The sequence below is a fragment of the Callospermophilus lateralis genome, unplaced genomic scaffold (assembly GCF_048772815.1).
Source record: "Callospermophilus lateralis isolate mCalLat2 unplaced genomic scaffold, mCalLat2.hap1 Scaffold_45, whole genome shotgun sequence".
Taxonomy (NCBI): domain Eukaryota; kingdom Metazoa; phylum Chordata; class Mammalia; order Rodentia; family Sciuridae; genus Callospermophilus; species Callospermophilus lateralis.
This window is the reverse complement of record NW_027514398.1, coordinates 11,190,512-11,213,370: the sequence shown is the minus strand read 5'-3', so window position 1 is coordinate 11,213,370 and position 22,859 is coordinate 11,190,512. Positions and strand designations below refer to the sequence as shown.

Sequence of the window (22,859 nt, the reverse complement as noted above, 5' to 3'; positions counted from 1 at the left end):
CCTTTCAGAAGTGAAAGGAGACCTAAGTATGACTTTATAATCTTTCATTTTGTCAAATGTACACCTTATTCATATCATTCATTGAGAGATTCTTTATACTACATCTCAATTTCTCTTTGATATCTTGGCATAGCAAAACCAAAATATTTTATCAAAATAGAATGATATTGAGACTGTATAATTTAGTATTCTACTTATTGCAGAGGGTCTTTCTGGTCTTATTTCATCAAATGTGTTTATGTGATATCTAGAATCTCATAAGTTCAAAATATGTGGAAGTGATGATGTTTTAACTTAAAATATATGCTTCCAATATCATTGCTAGGTTTCTTTCTTTCATTAAAGTACTTAATTTCACATATATTAGCATTATATGTTAATGCCAATTTAATAATTTCTTTCTTAAGCAACCAAATACATATCAACCTATTTATATAATTAGCTGATATTGTATAAACATAACAATTAGGTAAAATCACTGTAATAGATCATCTTAATTTAACATTGTCAATAACTGTGCATTTGACATTGTACAATGTTTAATTTTTAGTCTTTTATTTTAAAAAAAATATGTTTGATTAACATTGCATGCCTTATCATGCAATGTCTTCCTCCTTCCTGGATTTCCAGAGCTATGGAAAATTTAAACAATCATAATCAGACACAGAGAGTATGAAGTTAGCTCTCAGCTATTCTTATAATAGAGTAGAGCAATGGGTGGGGCAAAGATAACTTCTTAAAGTCATCTTTTTATTTTGTTTTTTTGTTTTTCCTTTAGGGACAAGGTACCCAGGATTAAACCCAAAGGGCACTTAACCACTGAAGCACATCCCCAGTCTTTTTATTATTATTATTATTTTGAGAGATAGGATATCACTAAGTTGCTGAGTCTGAGGTTTTCATTGTTTTACAAATTATGGCAGATTTATTTTTGTACCATAACATACATATTGTCATGTACTTTTATTCAAGTTATTTCCCTTTGTGGAAGAGAAATATATAGTTGGTTTATAGGGGATTCTTCAATAAAAGTGTTCTGTTATCAGTTATGTTAAATGTAGTGACTAAATAAGATGTGTCACTGGTGTATAAGAACTTATATTAAATATGTTCTTCTCTAGAGATAATTAGGAAATGTTATTCTTTATAATACAGTATTCAGTATTGTGCATGTTTTTTTCAGTTATTGTATAGAAGTAACTGTTGGATCTTTTCAGAATTACTGGATCTTCAGCCTTTGCCAATTATGGCTTTAGGATGTAAAGCATATGAAGCCCTGTACAACTTCAGCCACTTTAACCCTGTGCAGACACAAATACTTCATACACTGTATCACACAGACTGTAGTGTCCTAGTTGGAGCACACACTAGATCAGGAAAGACTGTTGCAGCTGAATTAGCTATTTTCAGATTCTTCAACAAGTATCCCTCCTCAAAGGTATGTTGAACATATTGTGTGCTTATTATATTCAATTAGAAAAGATAGTTAATGTCTCTAAACAAGCCAGGTCCAAATATTCTGGCATACCCTGGTGAATAGCTTTGTTATACTCTCAGTGAATTTTCCAGGGGGCCAGATCAGTACTAGAATAATTTGTTGCAAAAAAAATTGATATCAACTTTGGAGTCTTCTAGGTGAATTTCTCATGTATATAGTGCTCACACATCCTCATATCTATAATTCATGGGTACTTCTTTTATGAGGTAATTAATTCTTAGCTGTACTTGTTAGGTATATAATGATTCATAATAATTCTTTGGATATGAATGAAATGCTAAAGCTTTAAAACACTTCGATTATACACAGGAAATATAGACATAATTTATGCTACATTCCTCCAAATATTGATATTTCAATTAATGTCAAATAACACCAGAATCAAATAAGTATTGATTTTTAATTTTTTTAAAACATATTTAGTAAATTTTTCCCAATACTATTTTATTTTTAATAGAAATGATTTATATTTGAGGTGTTCAATGTGATACTTAAATATACATATACATTATAAAATAATTGATAGAATGAAGATAGCTAGATATCCATCACTTCAGATAATCACATATTTTTGCAGTGGGAACATTTAATATCTAGTCAGCAAATTTCAAATCTATTAATACGATATTATTAAATACAGACACCCTACTGTACCTTAGATGTCTAGAACTAGTTCTACATAAATGAAACTTTGTATCCTTTAAGCAATATCTCCTCATATCCCCCACTTTCACCCCTCTTAACTATTATTTTAATCTGCTTCTATGAATTTGACTTTTTATTATTGCACCTGTTAGTGAAATTATTCAGTGTTTTGTTGTTTTCAGCTTATTTCTCTTAACACAAAGTATAGTATTGCAAATGGCAAGATTTTCTTCTTTTGTAAAGCTGAAAGATCTCCCATTGTGTTTCAGTTTCTTTTTTCATCCCTCTTGGGTCACTTAGACTGTTTCTTTATCTTGGCTTTTCTAATCAATGATGTAATAAACATAGAAGTGTACATGTCTTTGAGACATTGATATCATTTCTTTTGGATATGTATTCAAAAGTAGAATTCCTATGATGATGATGATGTTTTCCATGTGTAATTTTTTAAGGCTGTTCATGTGTATTTTCCATAATGGCTTCCCCAACTACATTTCTACCAGCAGTGTGTAGCAGTTTCCTTTTCTCCACATCCTTGCCAATACCTTCATTGTTTTAGTAATATTCATTCTAACAGATGTGAGGTGTTGACTCATTGTGATTTTTTAAAAAATATTTATTTTTTAGCTGTTGTTGGATACAATACCTTTATTTTATTTATTTATTTTTATGTGGTGCTGAGGATCAAACCCAGGGCCTCTCACATGCTTGACCTGTGCTTCTACCACTGAGCCACAGCCCCAGCCCTCACTGGGATTTTGATCTGCATTTCCCCAATGATTGGTGAAAGTAAGCACCTTTTCATGTCTGTTAGCCATTCTGTATTTCAACAGAATGATATCTATTGGCCTCATTTGTCCCTCCACCTTTTTTTTCTATAATAGAATTTTTAGCCTTTTTGTTCTTGGGCTATATAAGTTCCTTATAAGTTTTGGATATTAACACCTTACTAACATCTGTAAGTATTTTCTCCTATTACATATGTTATTTTTAAAATTCATTGATGGCTTCCTTTTCTGTGCAGAAGGTTTGTAGCTTTGGTGCACCCCTATTTGTTTATTTGCACCTTTTTTTCCTGTGTTCTTGGGAACATATTCAAAAACTCATTGCTAAGACCAGTGTCAAGATCTTTTTCCCTGTTTTCCTCTAGGAGTTTTATGGTTTCAGATCTTACATCTAAGTTTTTAATAAATTTCGAGATGATTTTTGCATATGGTGTAAGACAAGGTTCCAGTTTCATTCTGTTAAACGTAGATGTTCAGTTTTCTCAACATCATTTATTGAAACCTATCCTTTTCCTTCTTGGTATTCTTGTTAGATTAGTGACAGGATGTTTGTTTATTTCTAGACTGTATTCTGTTCTGTTAGTCTATGTGTATATGTTGGTGCCAGCACCATACTATCTTAATTATTGAAGCTTTGTACTATAATTTGTAGTCAAGAAGTAGAATGCCTCTAACTTTATTTTTTCTCAAGATTTCTTTGGTTTTTTGGTTCTTCATGGTTCCTTAATAATTTGGATTTTTTCAATCTCTAAGAAAAATGCTATTGGCATTTTTTAGGGATTATATTGAATCTGAAGATTGTTCTGGGTAGTTAGTTTGTTACTTTTTTTCAGTTAAACATTTAATTTTATTTTATATGCTTATAAAACAGCATAATGTGTCTCAGATTGCAATAAAGTCTACATTACTGGAAAGTGGAAGCTGGAAAAGGAGACTGTGATCCAGAATAGGTAGACACTTTTTCATACTTTATGATGGCAAGTTTCACAACTTCACTGGAACTTTATTCCTTGATGAAATAGATGAACTGTGATTGCACACATTTATTCTGGTTCTCATTGTTGAGGAATTTTTTCTGTTGTTGTCAGTACTCCTTGAATAAATGTAGGAACAGGGCAAACTTAATTTAACTAAATAAAACTCCAAAGAAAACATAATGATTTCATTACATGAAATCAATCAGGGGCTTCCAAATTTTTCCACAGTTAAAGAAAGAAAATCAGGTTTTTGTTCTACCCCCACTACCAATTTATTGTGTGACACAAGGAATGTCACAACTTCTCTGGAACTTTTTCCTAAAAAATTGTATTAAATGATTTCTAAAGTCCCCATCATTTCTGCAATTCTAGAATTCTTTGATTTCAGCTATAACATTATGAAAAAGAAAGGGTTTTTTCTTTTTTATCATTATTATTTTTTTACATGACAGTAGAGTATACTTTGAAATATTATACATACATAGAATAAGTTGTAACTTGTTACAATTAGGATACTGTTACTGTGGTTGTACATGATGTAGTGTTACACTGGTCATTTATTTATATATGAGGATAGGAATGATATTCCATATTCATTCTACTGTCTTTCCTATTGCAGTCACCCCCTCCCTTTGCTTCATTTCCCTTTGTCTAGTCCAGTGAATTTCGAATCCCTCCTGTTTGTTGTGACTTATCATCCACGTATCAGAAAGAGCATTCTGCCTTTGGATTTTTGTGACTGACTTATTTAATTTAGCATGATATTCTTTAGTTCCATTTACTTACAAGCAAATGCCATAATTTCATTCTTCTTTATGACTAAGTAATATTCCATTGTGTATATATACCACAATTTTTTCATCCATTCATCTCTTCAAGGGCACCTAGGTTGGTATCATAGCTATTTTGAATTGAGCTGCTATAAACATTGAAGTAGCTGTGTCACTGTAGTATGCTGATTTTAAGTCCTTTGGATATAAAGAAAGGAGTGGAATAACAGTGCAATACAATCATAATTTTTTGCATTACAATTCTTAATACACATTTATACCATAATTTATTAAATCTCTGTATTTATAGTGTTGACTCTAGCTCAGCAGTTCCTTCGACACAGAATGTACAACCAGTCCAAGTGTTCTAAGGAATCTCCAGACTGCTTTCTGAGTATTTTCACCAATTTGCACTCCCACCAACAATGTATAAATGAACCTCTGCCATTCTGACTGGGGTGAGATGGAATTTCAGTGTAGCTTTGATTTGTGTTTCTCTAATTGCTAGAGATGTTGAACATTTTTTCATATATTTTTTGACCATTCATATTTTTTCTTCTGAGTAGTGCCTGTTTAGTTTCTTAACTCATTTGTCATTTGGGTTATTTGTTTTTGTTGTTGTTGTTGTTATTTACTTATTTATTCGGTTAAGTTTGTTGATTTCTGTATATATCCTGGAGATCAATCTCTGTCTGAGATGCTGGTGGCAAAGATTTTCTTCCATATTGTAGGCTCTCTGTTCACATTCTTGATTGTTTCCTTTGCTGTGAAGAAACTTTTTATTGATTTTTTAATTGATTCTTTATTTTATTTCTTGTGCTTTAGGAATCTTATTGAGGAAGTCCTTTCTTAAGCCAACATTCTGGAGCATTGTAATGCATTCTGCTGTCATATATTAAACAAAATCAAAAGGAAAAGTTAATACTCTAGTTTGAGACATTTTTTAAACAAGTGCTATTTTAGTGAATAATGTATTTTATAAAATTGGAACAGCTAAAATATATGACTGGAATTTTTTAAGATCTGCATTAATCCCACTATTGGGATTTTCTATTTCTGTCATTCCTGAAGTTGCACTATAAAGTTGCAAAAATTCTTTCACATTTATTACTTTATTCAGTTACATAACTATAGAATCATAGATGTTTGTTTTATCCTATTGGTTAAACTGCCTTGCTGTCATTTTTATTTTGCTTCTCAAATTGTCTCAGATTAAAATTTTCTGTAAAGACTGATTGATAGTTCTAATTTTGTGCCTTTGTTCTCATTTAGATACATGGGTACTCTTAGTAATAGAAATTATTGGCTCAGCAGTTTTCCAAGATTCAGCCCTCCTAGCGATTGAAAATTATATACTGCATTCATGGGACAGCAACCTGATCCTGTCCTTTATGGATGGGACTTCATACACCACCTCTATAATTTTCCTCTGCTGTCATTTTACTATGAAACCTTAGGAAGATCACTTAACCCCTGATGTCTGAGTTAAAACAATATCTTACAAGCATGAAGCATTATTAATTGTCATAAAGTGAAACAATAAGTTGGGAACTCAATAAATCTTAGGATTCTCATAGTTAGTAGGTTTTCTATATCCTTACGGTGTCATAGTGACTTAACATTAAAAATTTTTTATTCTCTATTTTATAGAGAGCCTTCTGAAATTTGCAAAATAGATCTTTTAAAGTTCATTGGCAGGGTTTTTTTTTAATCTAAATTTCAAAATAGTACTTTGACATTCTTATTCGTATAACAACATCTAATAAATTAAAAATATATTACATTTCACATAGCCAATATTATATTTTTCTGTACTCTCTATAATTATAGAGATGCATAAGATATATGTGTGTGCACATGTATGTACACATATCAGAGTCAGAGAAGAGGAAAGTAAAGGACACAGAAACAGTTTCCCAGCCCTGGGTTTGGTCCCCAGCAGCACCAAAACAACAACAACAACAACAACAAAAGATGGGTAAACTCAAAAAAGGCCTTTTAATTGAGGATACTATAAGAGAGGTCTATGTCTCATTGACAAATGTCTCATTGACAAATACTATAAGAGAGGTCTATGTCTCATAGACAAATCTACTATACATGCTTCCCATGTATAGTAGATTAAGAAGCACAGAAATATCTGATGATGCCAGGAAGTGGAACTGTTATGGAGCAGGGCTCAGGTAACCTTTTAGGAATATTTGCCTATGTGTGCACAAAGCATAGGCCCAGTGGATTGGCAGTGTATTGAAGAATGTCAGTTTTAGAATTGCAGAGTCAAATGCAGTTATCAGTGAAAATATTCCTAAGGTAGTATCAAATTTAACAGAAGAAGTCCTTAGTCAAATCCTTAATCCAATACTTGCAAGAAATGTTTTGATACAGCAAATGACAGGTAATCTTCATTACTACTCTTAGTAAAATTCTTTGAAATTTTTAAATGTTTATAATTAAACCAAATGAAAACAAAGGTTAGTGTAGCACAACAGGCTTTAGAAAGCTTCTTCAAATCATTCTGCTAAAAAGACAGGTAGATTATCAGTCAATAACATGTCTATCATGACATGTTTCAAAGAATATCAATAGTTTGAACATATATTTGGAGGTTTTGTGTCACCTAAGATGTGCTGGAAACTTTTCAATACCTGTAGCATCACCATTAAGATGACTTTGGCACAGTGCTTGGCATATAGTAGATATCAGTTTCAGAATGAAATAAATATTTCAGTTTTTCCTTTCTAGTTTTTTCATAAGAAAAATTTGGAAAGGCTAGATTTATTCTATGTATATAGATTCCCACTTATTTTAAGATTTTCTACCAAATCTGAATTGTCTACCAATAAATGTAGTCTCTGTTATAAATATTTGTGTAGTGTTATCAAATTCATAAAGAGCAGAGTAAACTCTAATCTGGCTGCTCTCCTGGCCAGATTTCCAGAAGCTAAGATCTTGCCATAAAAACCTGATGACGTTTTATTAATGGGTATTTAAAATCAAATAGTTTTAAGAAATGAGATTACTCTTGAATGATTTACTCTTACAAAGATTCACACAGTGGTGGAGAAAAGTCATCCTGGATAGTCAAAGGTACAGTTTAACTCCAAAGGATAATGACCAGAACACCCCTTAAAAGAAAGCACCATTCCCCACTAGGGAAGCAGCACTGAGCTGGTGTATTTAGCATGTCCAAAACTAACACAAATGTGTGTATTTTGCAGTGTTAAACACCTTTAATTACTCTTGTGGATTTACAAGCAATCTCCCTTCAAGGACTATAATATAATTTGGGAGGCTATTTTCTCATGGGTGACTTTACCTGTAAGCTTTTGTATGACAATTCAATGATGGTGTATTGAGGATATGATGCTATCATGAAGGATCATTCTCCCCGAAGCTCCTCTCTGCATACCCACATAAAAACCCTTTTCCCGGTTGGGGCTGTAGGAAATGAGTAATGCTTAACCAATTTGTGTGATCAATTCACTTAAGCAGCTATTGTGAAATGTTAATCACAACTTTAATTTGTACTGTATTAGCATTTTGATTAACTTGTAGACTTGCTAGCACACTTGAAGTGCTGTTACTCATAGTTACAGCTCGGAAATGACTTTTTTATTAATTAAGTTTGTTAGACAGCAGCTGAGCTTCCTGAATGCTAACCTTCTGGGGGTACAAGTTCAGGAGAAAGTTACTATGAACAACTGTTGCTATTGGAAAAGATTCTTATAAATGTACTTACAGCATTTTAATTATTGACAAAATATTGTATCATTATTTGAAACTGACCTGAACCTTTAAAAGAGTGTGCCTTTCTGTCAAGAAAGCTTTTTTTAGGTCTTCCCAACACTGTAAAACTTTGGGGAGCTCTTGAGGTAAATAATGCATTTGCTAGCAGATGTCTGACAACTAATGTTTTAACAAGCTGCCTAGGATAAACTTCCATGGTTATGTTATTGTTTTGTAATGAACTTTTAATTTGAGAATAGTTTTAGATTTCCAGGAAAGTGGCAAAAATATAGAGTTCCTGTGTACCTTGAACCTGCTTTTCCTCTAGTGTTAGTAGCTTATATACATTAATAAGCTATTTTTGCTATCAACAAAAGTGTATATTCATTCATAACCCTCTAATTTTTATTTCATATCTTTTCTGTACTCAAGAATTTCATTTAGAATACCACATTACTTAACTGTACTCTTCATGTCTCAGACTCCTCTTATCTTGGCTGTGACAGTTTCTCATACTTTTTTGTTTTTCCATTAATAACCACTTGATTTTTATAAATCAATGCAATTTTCTTCTCATTCTGGACTAACTAAATCTTTATTTTAAATCTGTTAACAGTATATTATCTTCATATCATTTAACCTGAATAGAATTAGCAACATCACCAGCCATTTTGACATTCATCATGATATGATTTTCCTGTGCTGTTGCAATGCCTGTACAATCACTGGTGACAGCAAGATGACTCCAAGAGATACAGGGGGCAGGGGTCCCTGGAGGAGGAGGGAGGATCAAGAGAAGAGGAAAAGAGGGTACAAGTCTATAGAATGTGCCCACTATGTAGAAAAAGCCTGGAACATTTTCTGTCCAGCTCCACTCATGCATCCTACAGCCAGAATCTTGACAACACTGAGGGTTAAACTGACAGATTTCTCAAATTGAACTTTAGATTTTAGGAGAAATTTTTAATAATAAATCTTAGAGCCAGATCTATTAATATACCTTTTTATGGTATCATTTTTCTTCTAATGATGTCATTTTTTTCTTTTAATAGCCTAGGTCAGTGATTCAGTTATCTTACACAGAAGCTGACTTAATTTGATCACAGTACTCAATTTTCCTATTCTACCCTTGAATTATTTAACTTCAGAATTCAGGTGTGGCCAAAAGGTAAATGCCTAAAGATCAAACATTCAGATGTAGTTATAACCAATGGTAGATTAAAATTAATTTTTAAATTTTATGTGTTTAAAACTTATGTTAACATAAGTTTTAAATTTACTCGCAGAGATAATAATTAAATAAACACATAATTTTATCTGCAGTTTATAATTTCAGCTATGTAAACAAAAGAGAATCAGATGTAAGCCATCTCAAATCCTTTTGAAACAAGACAGGGTGCAAGTCAGCAGAAGTAATGGGTTATTTTGCAATTAGTGTAGATCTGAGAGAAATCCTTAACTCCATCCCATTTTTTTTTTTTACCAGAGGGATGACATAGTGAGTTTCAGTTTCCCTGTCTGTGGAAAGCAGGTAATACTGATGCCTGCCTCATAGTTGGTATTGTTAAGGATTAAATGATAGCCATTAGTGAAAGTGTTTTATACTATATATTACTGTACAAATATTTTCGTTATATTATATATACATACTGTCTACACAGACTGGACTTTATATAATTCACCATTTGAATCTTTTCACAATAATTGCATGAGATTCATAATACTTGCTATAAAATATAAAGATATTGTCAAACTTAACGTATTAGCTGTTTAAAGTATAATTGGCAATCTCAGAAGATAAGAAAAATATCAGTAGATTTGAATAAATCTGATATGCAAAAATAGTTCTAGCACTATAAAACTGTGGTTGAATTTAAATGCTAAGACCAAGATTGACGAACGTAGGGAATTCTTGAAATGGATTCAAAATGAATATTGAGGACATGAAATGTATCCAAGTCAAAAAGCACACCTTGACTTTAGGAGTCTCACACCCAAAACATATTTCCTTCTAGAGATTGTTCATTTTCTAAGTTCTCACTGTTTTAAGCTTTTTTTTCTGGTTTGTTTTTTGCCATTGCTGTTTTGTTTTGCTTTACCCTTGTATATAACCAAGTACTTCAGAAGCTCTTGCACTTCCCATATGGGGAGGAGTTCTAGCAAGAGTATACTGTCTCTTTTTATTTTTTTGCCTCCTTCTTTCACCTTATCCTTCTTTCTCTCCTCCCTTCTGTTGTTCTCTTGCTGAAATAGAGGCAGATACACACACCATCTGCATTTCACCTTTCTCTCTAAAACTCTTGAGTTGGCTGATTCTTTTACTCCCAACAGTAAGAGTAGACCTCCCTGGGTCTCTCCAACCACTTCCTTCTCAGATTCCTGCTTCTTCAATCTATGTTGTTTTTAATTTTCATTGTACATAAGATTTGTTTTCAAGTGTCTCCCAATCTCTAGATCTCTTTCCCCACCTTCCTTAAGCACCAGTTAATAGCCTTCAGCTCTCCATCTTCGGTTCCATCACAGTAGCTTAAACAAATAATCTTATGTATATCATAATGATATACATCCCAAACTCCTTTACTCTTATTGCTGTTATATCCAAACCACTTCAACCCCCACCTTTGTGATATCATCTTCCAAGTTACCTCTTTAGCTGCAGCATTTTTGTCAATCAACTTGACTAAACATTTCTGATACTATGACCTGGGATCTCTTCTCTCTTTCCTGATCCCTCAGTTTATTCCTCAGTCCCATTATAACCTCACTTGCCACCTAAATAGCATCAGTCCCAGAGTTAGCCATTTTAACAATAATGCCAGGATTCCCTAAAAGATCTTATCTCTTTGGGTAACACCTGAATTCTCTGCTTTCACACCCAAATTATTCATTATTGCTGTAAACAACCACAGGGCACTGCTAATTTTTGCTACTACAGAGTCATTGAAAGTCACAGCAGCTCTAATTTTGTTTTGTTGTTTTCCACATCTTTCATCCTACCAGTAATTATTCCCAACATTTTTCTTTCTCACAGCATAAGATATCACCTCCAATTTACAGAGATTACTGAAAGCCTCTGGCATCAGTATCATCAGTTTCTGGACCTCAGAAACCCTCATCTTCTGAACTCAGGAGGGTTTTTTACCTCTATACAGCTTATTTTGTATTTAGTATAATCTACCCCCAACCTTAAGAATTTTATAGCCCACCTAAAATGACAAAAAGCAAACTTCATAAAAACAAATAATTACATAGTATGAGTGTATTGGTATTTAATCATTGAAAGAGTAAAGCTTGGACAGAAGACAAACCTTAAAAAGTACGTAATCAAATTATATTTTTCAGATGAGGAAAATAAATACCAGGAGTTAAGGGATTTGTCCAAGGTTTCAAAGTAAAATTAGAGGCACGGAACTCGAAACTGTCATTCTGAGTCTCTGAAGTGTACCACACACCACCTTCAAATCAGTGTCAGATATTCATGAATCGTACTATTGTTTACACTTTATCCAAAATTTAAAAAGTTGGCCTTCCATTTTCTTCAATTCCATATCTGCAGATTCAATCAGTGGTACATTAAAAATGTAAAGGGAAGAAATTGTATCTGTATTGAATATGTACAGCATATTTTTTTCATCATATTTCCTAAACAATTCAGTATTACATCTAATTGCATAATGTTTACATTTTATTTGATATTGTAAGTAATCTAGAGAGAATTTAAAGCATACAGGAAGATACATACAAATTCTCCACTTTAAGTAAGAGATTGACCATCTATGAATTTTGGTATCTGCCAGGGTCCTACAACCAATCCCTCATATATACCAAGGGATGACTGACTATATTCATTTTAAATACAGTGTGTTGTCAGGAAAACTTCTCAAAGTTTCATTGTTGCAGCTATACCCATTTCTCATAAAATCTGTAATTCTAGTTTATAACCCCATTTAAATTCTACACACCTTCCATATTACCCACAATGTTGTTAAAGTATATCATTTGGATTGAATTTGAATCCCACTTACCAGAATTATGCAGGCTTAGACATGTTTCTTTACCTCTTTTAGCCACAATTTTTCCATCTGTGAAATAGGCTTAAATTCAGTATCTTACATAAAACATTTTACAGAATTTTTGGCAAATAGTAGACACTTAACAAATGTCTGTTCTTGGCCTTGAGAATCCTTAGATATCCTCCTCCATTATTCTTTTCTGTCTTTCCAGATCTCCTGGTAACCTCAATTCTACTCTCTCTACTTGTGCCACAGACAGGGTGGCTCATATACCTCTTTGACAGGATTTCAGAGTCCAGAGCTCCAGTCTGTACTTTCTCCACAGCTCATTTTCACCTGAACTTCTTACCTGGCTTCATAGTAGCACCCCAGTTAAAATGTGTTCAAGATCAAACTCATCGCCTCCTTTTCAACCCACCCCTCATCAGCAAATGACAATAGCCCCCACTGTTTCTAGTAATAAGGATAAGGGTTTTCTTTGGTTACATTGTAATTTTATAAATGCATAGTATACTAGAAATCACATTTCCACTCTGCCATGACTGGATATGAGAAATTGTTTTGAATCAGCAATCAATTGAAATTGGTGCCAATGTGGTAAAAGGTCTTATGCAGTGAGCCCCCATGTATTTTCCCCCTGTACTCAGAATTATTCTTTGTCTGATAGATAGTGTGCCAAGGAGAAAGTGGATAAGAGGTGAAAGGGGATTCAGTATCTACCTAATATTAATGTAAAGTTGCTAAAAAATGTCCAGGGTTCTTTCTCAATGTACTGAAGAAGCCTTTTATTGTTAAGCCTTGCATCTCTGTAAAGGACTTCAAGGTAACGTGGAAACTAAGCCATATTCTCCACTATAGCCAAAGCCAGACTCTGGAGAGAAGCATATTAGACCTTATCTGCCAGACAGACTACTATAAAGATAAGGAGATAGAGTCAGTCCTTCTAGGCTCAGTCATATAAATGTACATACTACCAGGATCCCCCAGCTTGTTTACCTAGACCACCTCCATTTTTACCTCCTATTAGTTAACACACTTCTGAAGAGTAAAATGAACTTGCCCACTGAATTGAGAAGGCCCACACCTTCCCGTTTGACCTAAGTTGCAGGATCGGATTTTGACCTTCTCTCCTGGCTTTCCTATAACTGCACACCTCTTTTGATGGACCTGTACTTTCCATCCCATGCATCTCCTTTGCCCTTCTACTACTGCCCAGTGTAGGAATCAACAACAAAAAGATCAAAGAAAATTCCTGTTAGAAAGAATGGGTTGATTTAGGATGTCTTCATCTTATCATAGAGGAACTTTAAAATAGGCATTTGTCCATTAGTTTCCACTCTGTAGCATAGTATATTAGGTACTAATATAGTAAGTAGAACATTTCATTTTACCCTCATAGAACACCTAAAAGGAAATATGATACCTTTTTTTGTGGGGGGGATTGTTGTTGGAGAACTCAGGTTTATGATTCCGGCATACCCAGATGAGCTAATGCTCTGAAATTCTGGACCCCAAACTGAGGTTACATGGAACTTTTGTAGGAAATTTGATATTATTTCTTTTACCCATTACAACATTGGTTAGTTTGAATTACTGAACTGTGTGACCAAGGATCATGCACAGGAATTCTTCAATAAGTAGTACACAGATGCAGAATGAATGCAGTGAAATACCTCCAAGCGACATCACAAGTGACCTTCACCACAGGCAGCAGTTTCTCAAAAACTGTAAGCTTACATTTCTCAGAGGTATATTAAAAGAAAAAAAAACTAGCACTTAAACTACACTCTTACAAGGACCAGTAATTAAGTAACACTCTTACAAAGACCAAAACTGTAAAGTAATGTAATGTAATGTAAACCAATGTTTCTTCTTCATTTCCCTCTCTGATGCCTGTCTGTATCATATAAGGCATCAACCTTTATAAAGCTGGATAAATAAGGTCTTCCTGTTCATAAGTCAGGACCATCTTTAGTTTTGTTGGTTTTAGGCATGACGTAACAAACTGGACCAGGCAGTTTAACATGTAAGGAGTGAATCAGGCCTACGAGTGTCATAGCAAGGGGTCTTGCCAGGGGCAAGAGCCAGGCTTCCCGGCTCTTGAATTTTTCAAGTTTCCATTGTCATGGCAACTCCAGATCACCTTCACCCATGCTGACCCCTTCCAATTGGATTACGGATTTTATGGTTAGAAGGAACCTCATTTTTTTTTATCTCATATTTTTTTTAATCTCTTCAGGATCTGTTCTTTGGCAGTTAACAGATAGTTTGCTAAAGAATGTGACATTCTGTCCACTTAGGCCAGGCAGGGCTGCAAGTATCTTGCTTCTTGGAAAAGAAAGCATGTGGAGGTGAAATATGATACCCTTCGATTAGTGAGAAGCTTAGGTTCAGTAGGGTAAAGTGATCTTCCTGAGTTATAAATGGGACAGAATTAGGATACAAATCTGTGTGTGTGTGACATCAAACTTGTGTTTTATCTTCTGTTTTATACAGTAAATTAGGCAGAATTTATTATAATTCTTATAATTTTTTAACCTATATTCTTTTGTTAGTTTGTTACTGAGGATTGAACCCAGGGGTGCTTAACCACTGAGCCATATCCCCAGCCCTTTTTATTTTTTAAGACAGGGTCTTGCCAAGATGCTTAGGACCTTAATTACATTACTGAGGCTGGCTTTGAACTTAAAATCCTCCTGCCCCAGCCTCCTGAGCCACTGGGATTATAAGCATGTACCATGGGCTTTCCAGTGTTCTTTAGTAGAACAGGTATTTTTTTAGTGTTCTTTGCTAGGGCTGGAGTTATAGAAAATAATTCCAGATTCTTGCTGTCAAAGAACCTATAGTTCAAAGGACAAATGTGTAAACAAAAAGTCATGCTATAATAATGATGGCATTCCTCAAAAGCAGCAAAGGCATAGAGAAAGAACTAAATCCATCTGAAAGAATCAGTGAAGGGCTGGGGATGTGGCTCAAGTGGTAGCGCACTCGCCTGGCATGCATGCAGCCCGGGTTTGATCCTCAGCACCACATACAAACAAAGATGTTGTGTCCGCCGAAAACTAAAAATAAATAAATAAATATTAAAAATTCTCCCTCTCTCTCTCTCTCTCTCTCTCTCTCTCTCTCTCTCTCTCAAAAAAAAAAGAATCAGTGATGTTTCATAATATCAGTAGTGTTTAAGCTAGACCCAGAGAATGAATAGGAATTTCTCAGGTGAACAAAAGGAATGATATTTGTTTTACAAAATAAATAAATAAAAGAAAGGGTAAATGTGAAAAAAAAAAAAACAGTAATTTTCTAGTGCTCTATGCAAGGGGATGGCCAGAGAGAAAAGTAAGGACCAGATAAATCAAGGACCAAATAGATAGTGGGGTGTTGACCATCTGTAATGCAGAGAGACATGTTAGTTTTGTTCTCCTGACCAAATGATGGCATTGAAGAAATTTAAGCAGGGGAATGACATGACCAGTTTTACCCCTTTAAAAATTCAATTTGAAAAAATATAAAGTACAAATTAAAGGAAAATTATGAGATTGATAATAAAGGAAATTTATATAACGTTCCAGCAGAGACAAGGAGCGTCAGTATCAAGTAGTGGGGAGGAGACAACAGGAGCACCAGGGCGGGGTGAGCAGAGAGAAAAGGGGAATAGCATTTGGTTCACCACACAAACCTCAAAACCTTTTATCATCCCGGATTCTTGATCTACCCACCTGCCTTTTCTGTAAACTAATAAAAGATAACAGTTTTTCAATTCGTGATATGGCCTTTCATTTACTTCACATGATAAGCACTTATTTTGCTTTTTTTTTCTAAATTTTCACATCTGGATCATAAAATGAAAAATTCTGGGGAAGTCTCATAAATTTTATGCAATCTTTCAACTTTATCGTCAAAACTTCAAAGTTAAAAACATATGGCTCATTCATTCAGCTCTCCTAGTATGTGAATTTTTGGTCTGGAATTTATTTCCAGTCAAGTTGTAATGTAAAATCACACGTAAAATTGCCATACTTACTCCGCATTACAAGTTATGATATTGAATTAGGTATAATTATTCATTTTTCCTTTTCCTTTTCCCTTAGCAAGTCTCAAGAGTTACAACTAGTGAACTACTTTTTTCTGTATGTAGCATATATTCATCATAAGCTGCTTGTTTCCTATACTTCACAGAAAAAGTGCATTTTTCTTCTTTGTAAAGAAAAATATAAATATATCTTCTCTGGATTCATAAATATGTACATTCATGTGTGTACACACAGTCATACATGCACATAAAGACACATATATTTATTACACCAACATCCAGGCTTTACGATGTATAACTAGCAGGTTAGCAGGTACTAAAAATCATTTTGACCATCCTTTAACACTAATTAGGGTATGCAAAAACTTTATTCTATTTCCCTGTAATGTATATAAAGAGATCATTGGTTAGTTTAAACAAATTTATTAAAATAGTTTACTTTTTGTAAATTAGAAAACACAGAATTGGAAATTTGCAACTTAGAAGAAGAATGTGTCTCTATCAAAATTCTTAGAAGTACAGGAAATTGATTTTACTAGAACAGCTTAAAATTATTTCAAAATTAATAGATTTTTGTTCGATATTTTTTAAATATTTTGCTGTCAGTGAGATATTTACCATTAAAGTATCATTGTAATGCTTTGCTAGGTACATCCAAAAATAAGAGTGGAGTCTTAAAACTGTATGAAATAACTGCCTAAGATCATAATATTAACTTATGTGTCTTTAAGACAGCATTCTCCAGAATCTAATTTAATTGAAATGGCTTTGCCTGTGTAAACTTCTAAGATTTCACTGTTTAAACTAATAAGATTTCACTGTTTAGTTTTGCTTTAAGCAAATGCAGTGTTTTGTTTGTTCATAAAACATTGGATTAAATGTATAGACTGATATGAATAGCTCTCCATCATTCCACATGTGCCACTGGCAATTGCCCCTTTCTGTATTGTCATTGTGGATGTGGTGTATTATTCTCATTGAGAACAAGATTCTATTCTTATCTTGCTCTTTGGGGAAAATGAGTGTTTCACAAGAAAACCTTCTCTCTCCTTACCATCATAAATAGTTTTCAAATTTAAAAGACTCTGTGAAGGGCCTGGGGTTGTAGCTTAGTGGTGGAGCACTTACCTAGCATGCATAAAGCACTGGGTTCAATTCTCAGCACTGTGTATAAATAAATAAATAAAATAAAGGTTTATCAACAACTAAAAAGAATTGTTTTAAAAAAGAAGAAATGCAACTACTAGTATTCTTGATATAGTGAATTATTAAGTATTTGTTTTCAAAGCACAATGAGTTTTTACTCTTAAAATTAGCTTAGGGTTTGACTTTTTTGTAGGATGTTACAGGAAATTCATTTTGCTCCCCATCCAACTGTAGTTTATTCTGTTTTTATTTGGATGAATAGTAATTTAGTGATAAAATGATTGATTTTTTGTTTTTGTTTGTTTTGTTAAAGCTAATGTAAGATTTCCAATGGGAGAGGGTGAATGCCTTGATGTTCTTGTAACATGTGCTCTTTGCCTATTCAGGCAATGCTGGATGTGGCTGCAAAGCAAGGTTGGCTGGTGACTGCCCTGAATACCACCAACCTCGTTCAGATGTTGATCCAGGGCCGGTGGTTAAAAGATTCTTCTCTTCTTTCACTACCAAACATAGAACAGCACCGTCTTCAACTTTTCAGGTAATTGTCTTAATTTGCAATGTAATTTTTTAAAGTTTTTTAATGGATTTTTTTGGGGAGGAGTGGGTATTTTTGGGAATCAGACCCAGGGCTTCATGCATGCTAGGCTGTACCATTGAGCTACACCCCCAAATTCCCCAAAATTCCCTTATTAAAATATATATATAGACACTGGAATTTCATGTGGTGCCTACAATATTGATTCTTTGGCTTAAAAATGCCCCTTTCCCAGAAGGAGACCTGCCCTCAGTACCAAGATGAACCACAATTCAATTTAACCTTCTCCTACCTAAATTGTGTGTTCTCCCTTTGCAATATTAAATATGTTTCTATTTTAACTGCATTTATTCCTTTACATTATCAGCTTTATTTAAGAAAACATTATTAAGGTGCTTTGTGATCTAAAACCAAGATAAATAGGCAGCTTCTGTTATGTAGAAGAGACTGAGGGATCTGAAATCCATTGTCCAAAGTAAACCATGGGGAGCTGGGGTTATGGCTTAGTGGTAGGGCTCGCCTAGCACATGCAAGGCGTGGGGTTCAAGCCTCAGAACCACAGAAAAATAAATAAATAAAATAAAGATATGTGTCTTATGACAACTAAAAGAAAATGTTTTTTAAAAATAGTAAATTATGGATCTGAAATGTCCAAAACTAGATAGTCAGGTGTAGTGGGAGTTCAAGATATAATCTGTACTGAGTTTATAATAGTATCGAATAATTCAACCCTTAGGTCTCACATACATGGCTGCAAATGTTTCAACAAGGAAAAGAACAGTACAGTATACAAGCTAGATTGACAGTGTTTAAATGAAAATATCCTTTCACACCAATGTTTCACAGCAGTTGAGATACCTTGCAGACAGAATGTTATTTCACAGTTATGGAGATAGCCAAAATAGTCTGGCTTGCCATCATTCACCCTCTACCTCTTGTCAGTTGCATGAGGATCACAGTTATTTAAACCATCCAAGTACAGATGCCAACAAGAACCTCAGGAACACCTGGGGTCCCCTAAGAAAAATCCCTAATTTGAATCAAGTGTTCTGGGTGACAGGGTGACAGGTATGCTTGAGTCCCTACCATAGGATGTCCCTGGAAACTAACAGACACATTCAGAGAGTGAGCCATAGCAGCAACAGGTGGCAGGGAAAGAAGGTAGATATATCTACAACTTGTCAGAAGCTCTTCTGGTAAGGTTCTGAAGGTTATGTGAGTTGGATTTCAGCAGTATAGAAAGCACATTAAAGGCACAACCTCACACAGCATCATCTATCAAGGAATCTGCTGGAGGGTGTAGGAGATCTGTTCCAATTTTCTTATTACCCTTAAAAATTCAATATTAATGTAATTTCGACTATATTTTCTTCTTACTATAACTTTTAGGTGGCTCGTGTTCCTGTGATCTGGCACAACTTAAAATTATCTCAAAGATCTCCAAAGTGTACTTTAAATTCTGTGCTTCCCAAACTTAAAATTTAAAATTTTATTCAAGTAATTATAGTTGACACTTGCACACATTCACCAAAATCATGTCAAGGTTTCACATAAGCACTTTTATCTCCATGGAAACATTATTTCACATCGGTGCTTCCTATAGAAAGACATCCACTGCATATGAACTCTTTTACGTATTTACTGAACCTGATACATTATTTACAGTTTACAGATTTCATACAATGATAGTGATACTGCCTTAGGTTGATATAAAGAATGTTAGGCAATATTTAAAACTTAATATAATGGCCTATAAAGAGTTATATCTTAATTTTTAACAATTGTTAATATCATACACACCAATGTTATCAGAAAATCTAACTTGTGCTTTGAAAGAGTTATTTTGTTGGTGTTGATATAAGTTCTAAGGAAATGGAAACCAGTTATAAAGTGCTCACATGCTAGGTGCCAAACTTCCATTGAGTGCCTCCCTGAACTGATTCATGCCTGTGTAGGGAAAGACCATATATTCAGCTCCATGGTCGAGAAGGAGCTACAGGCCACCAAAACAAAGCATGTAAGGCCGCCTTACTCTGTGAAGTTGTACCAAGAGTTTTCTAACGTAGGGCGTGGGTTTTGAAGTCAGTCCCACCTGTGTTTAAATTCTGTCTTTGCCATTTACTAACCATGGAAACATTATATATATCTTATGACATTCTTATGAAAGTTAAGCAAAATAGTATTATGTAAACTGCTTTATATAGTTCTTGACATAGAATAATAATTGAACAAATGATAGTAATAGTGATTAATAACATTACTGGCATTATGAGAACTTGTTCAGTATAAGGCTTTCAAGCTTGCTTTGGAAGGCTCCATTTAGCCTTTCCATCACCAGATTGCATTACCCAGGAGCCTTCTCCATCTCTTCTAGGGAGTTTTGCCCTTTTTATTGTAGGGTATATTTTCATCTAATTCCTTCAATTACTTGTTTATGTTCCACTCTTATTTTAATTACATTATTGTTCCTAGATTCAAAGAGATTCTTTCAAATAAACCCATTATTTGTTCACTATGTAACTTATAAGGAAAGTTAAATCTAAACAATCTTTGGAAGGCCAAAAACCAAATGAACAATGCCAGATACTTGGCTTTCTAGCCTTTTAAGTCTTAAGCAGTTTTACCCTAAATGTGTCAAAAGTGAATGTTCAGGATTTATAACATGATTATATTGATTTGTATGTACACATATTAAAGAAACTTTTAAAGCATGTCTCTTTTTCTTTCCAAGTAAAACTTTTTTTTGAACAAGACTTGTTATAATTAGTTCAGGGAGAATTCACAGGTAAACTTACTTAATTTATTTGCATAAATTTCCATTCTGTTATCTTTAAAACCAAATGCAAATTGGCTCTGTCTGATATGATGATCTTGATTTTGGCTCAAAAGTGCTTCAATTTTGCAGAGCAATCTGGTGTCGGCTTTGCAGTGAGGCGATCCCAGGTAACATACAAATCCTGAATTATTCCAGAAATTAGTATGTTTAAAGCATCAATTTAAGTGCTAATTGAAGTAGTAATGAGAAAAAGCAGTACGACTGTGAGATTTACATCTCCTACCCCATCAGTATACCTGGAACAGTTGCTGACAGGCAGAGGATTTGACTGCTAATTAAATAATTGTATGCATGGCAGTGCTCTTGCCTGATTCAATAGATGAAGATTAATCCTCAGATAGATTTGTTTGGCTGGTATTGAAATATCTTAGCAGTTTCTTTTAAAAAGCTCATGTTTTATATACATAAATATACCTATATACCAAATAAATATATCTGTACACATTATAAGTTAAAACATAATAATAAGTCCTACAAAAAGATGCCATATGTAAATATAAGCCAGTTAGACATTTGGAAGCTTTGTAAAGAAAAATCTCAGTGAGTTGCTAATATCAGAAAACATCATATTGGTGACTAATTTAATGGTATGAGTACAAAAACATGAAGTCCTGCTTTGTGTGGTAAATATTACTTTCCTTGTTTCACAAAATTAAATGTTTTGCAGAAATTAAATATTTAAGTGTTCCCTCAACCACTTTTCTGTGTCGGCCAATAATTAATTAGTGCAGCTTCTGAACTCAGTGACTTTTGGTTCTAGTAGGAGATAGACCATCATTTGTACTTGAAGTACATTTTATAGCTTGACAATTTTAATTTCAGAAGTCTAATTGTAGGCATAATTTCAAATTCACAAGACAAGTTACAGGATTGGAGTTGAATTGAAATTTTGCATTGGATCTATTTTTTTATCTTATTTTTTTTTAATTCCTAAGTGATAGTTTGGTTCATCAGGGCTACTGCATTTGATTACATATACCAGCAACACTAAAGTCTTAGCAAACAGAAAATTAAAGCTTATAAGGAAATCCATACCATATATAAAAGAACTAAAAGGAAAACTAAAATTAAACTCGTTGTGTAACTTTAAAAATGACCTTAGAAGATAACAATTGATAAAACAGCTATTAAGAAGTTGTCTTGGGCTGAGGTTGTGGCTCAGCGGTAGAGCATTCGCCTAGCTTGTGTGAGGCCCTGGGTTCGATCCTCAGCACCCCATAAAAATAAATAAAGATATTGAGTCCAACTACAATTAAAAAATAAATAAATGTTAAAAAAAGAAGTTGTCTTGACCAATAGTTACATTACCACATAATTGTAAATGTTAAAAAAAGGTTACAGTTACCTAGTCCTAAAGTTTATTGTGTTATATACTTTCCGTGGATATAAGATTCACTCTTTCATTTGTTCATTCAGCATTGTTAAGTACTATTGGAATACTGATTACTCACAAATATCTTTTAATTTAAAAGGCAAGAATAAAGTTGGTAAAATATTTCTACTCTTTTAATTAATATGTGTGATTTTAACTGGTACTTTCAGCATGATAATGCCAAAAAAAACCTATTTGTTTCTACAAGGAACCCTAGTCTTACAGGATTCCCTGTGTTATATGACAAGTGTCAATGGATTATACTGACATCAACAATTGCATCACAGATTTATTTTCAGATTTCCTTTATATCGCTAAGTAATGTTTTCTACCTTAAAAGTCACATAAATGTTAAAATAGATGCTTCTCTTTAAAAAAAATACAATAAAAACTTTTAGTCCCTCTTTTTTTTTTAGTCAATAACCACTCAATATGAAGAGGCATTTATAATAAGTTAAAAGTTTAGATAATAACTTTTTGGTTTATAAAAAAAAACTTAAAGAAGATTTTAAAAAACACTGTTCTA

General features: G+C 33.6%; 1 protein-coding gene across 2 annotated transcripts in view; it reads left to right on the top strand.

Moving 5' to 3' along the window:
* LOC143388859 (uncharacterized) overlaps nt 1–22,859 on the top strand; it is a 40,321-nt gene that overhangs the window by 4,372 nt on the left and 13,090 nt on the right. For both annotated transcript variants that reach the window (XR_013090080.1, XM_076842331.1), the window contains exon 4: nt 17,977–18,128. Coding sequence is in view for 1 of the 2 variants with exons in the window: in XM_076842331.1 (XP_076698446.1) it covers nt 17,977–18,128 (152 nt within the window). In the remaining variant the exon portion in view is untranslated. The remainder of the gene's footprint in view (nt 1–17,976; nt 18,129–22,859) is intronic.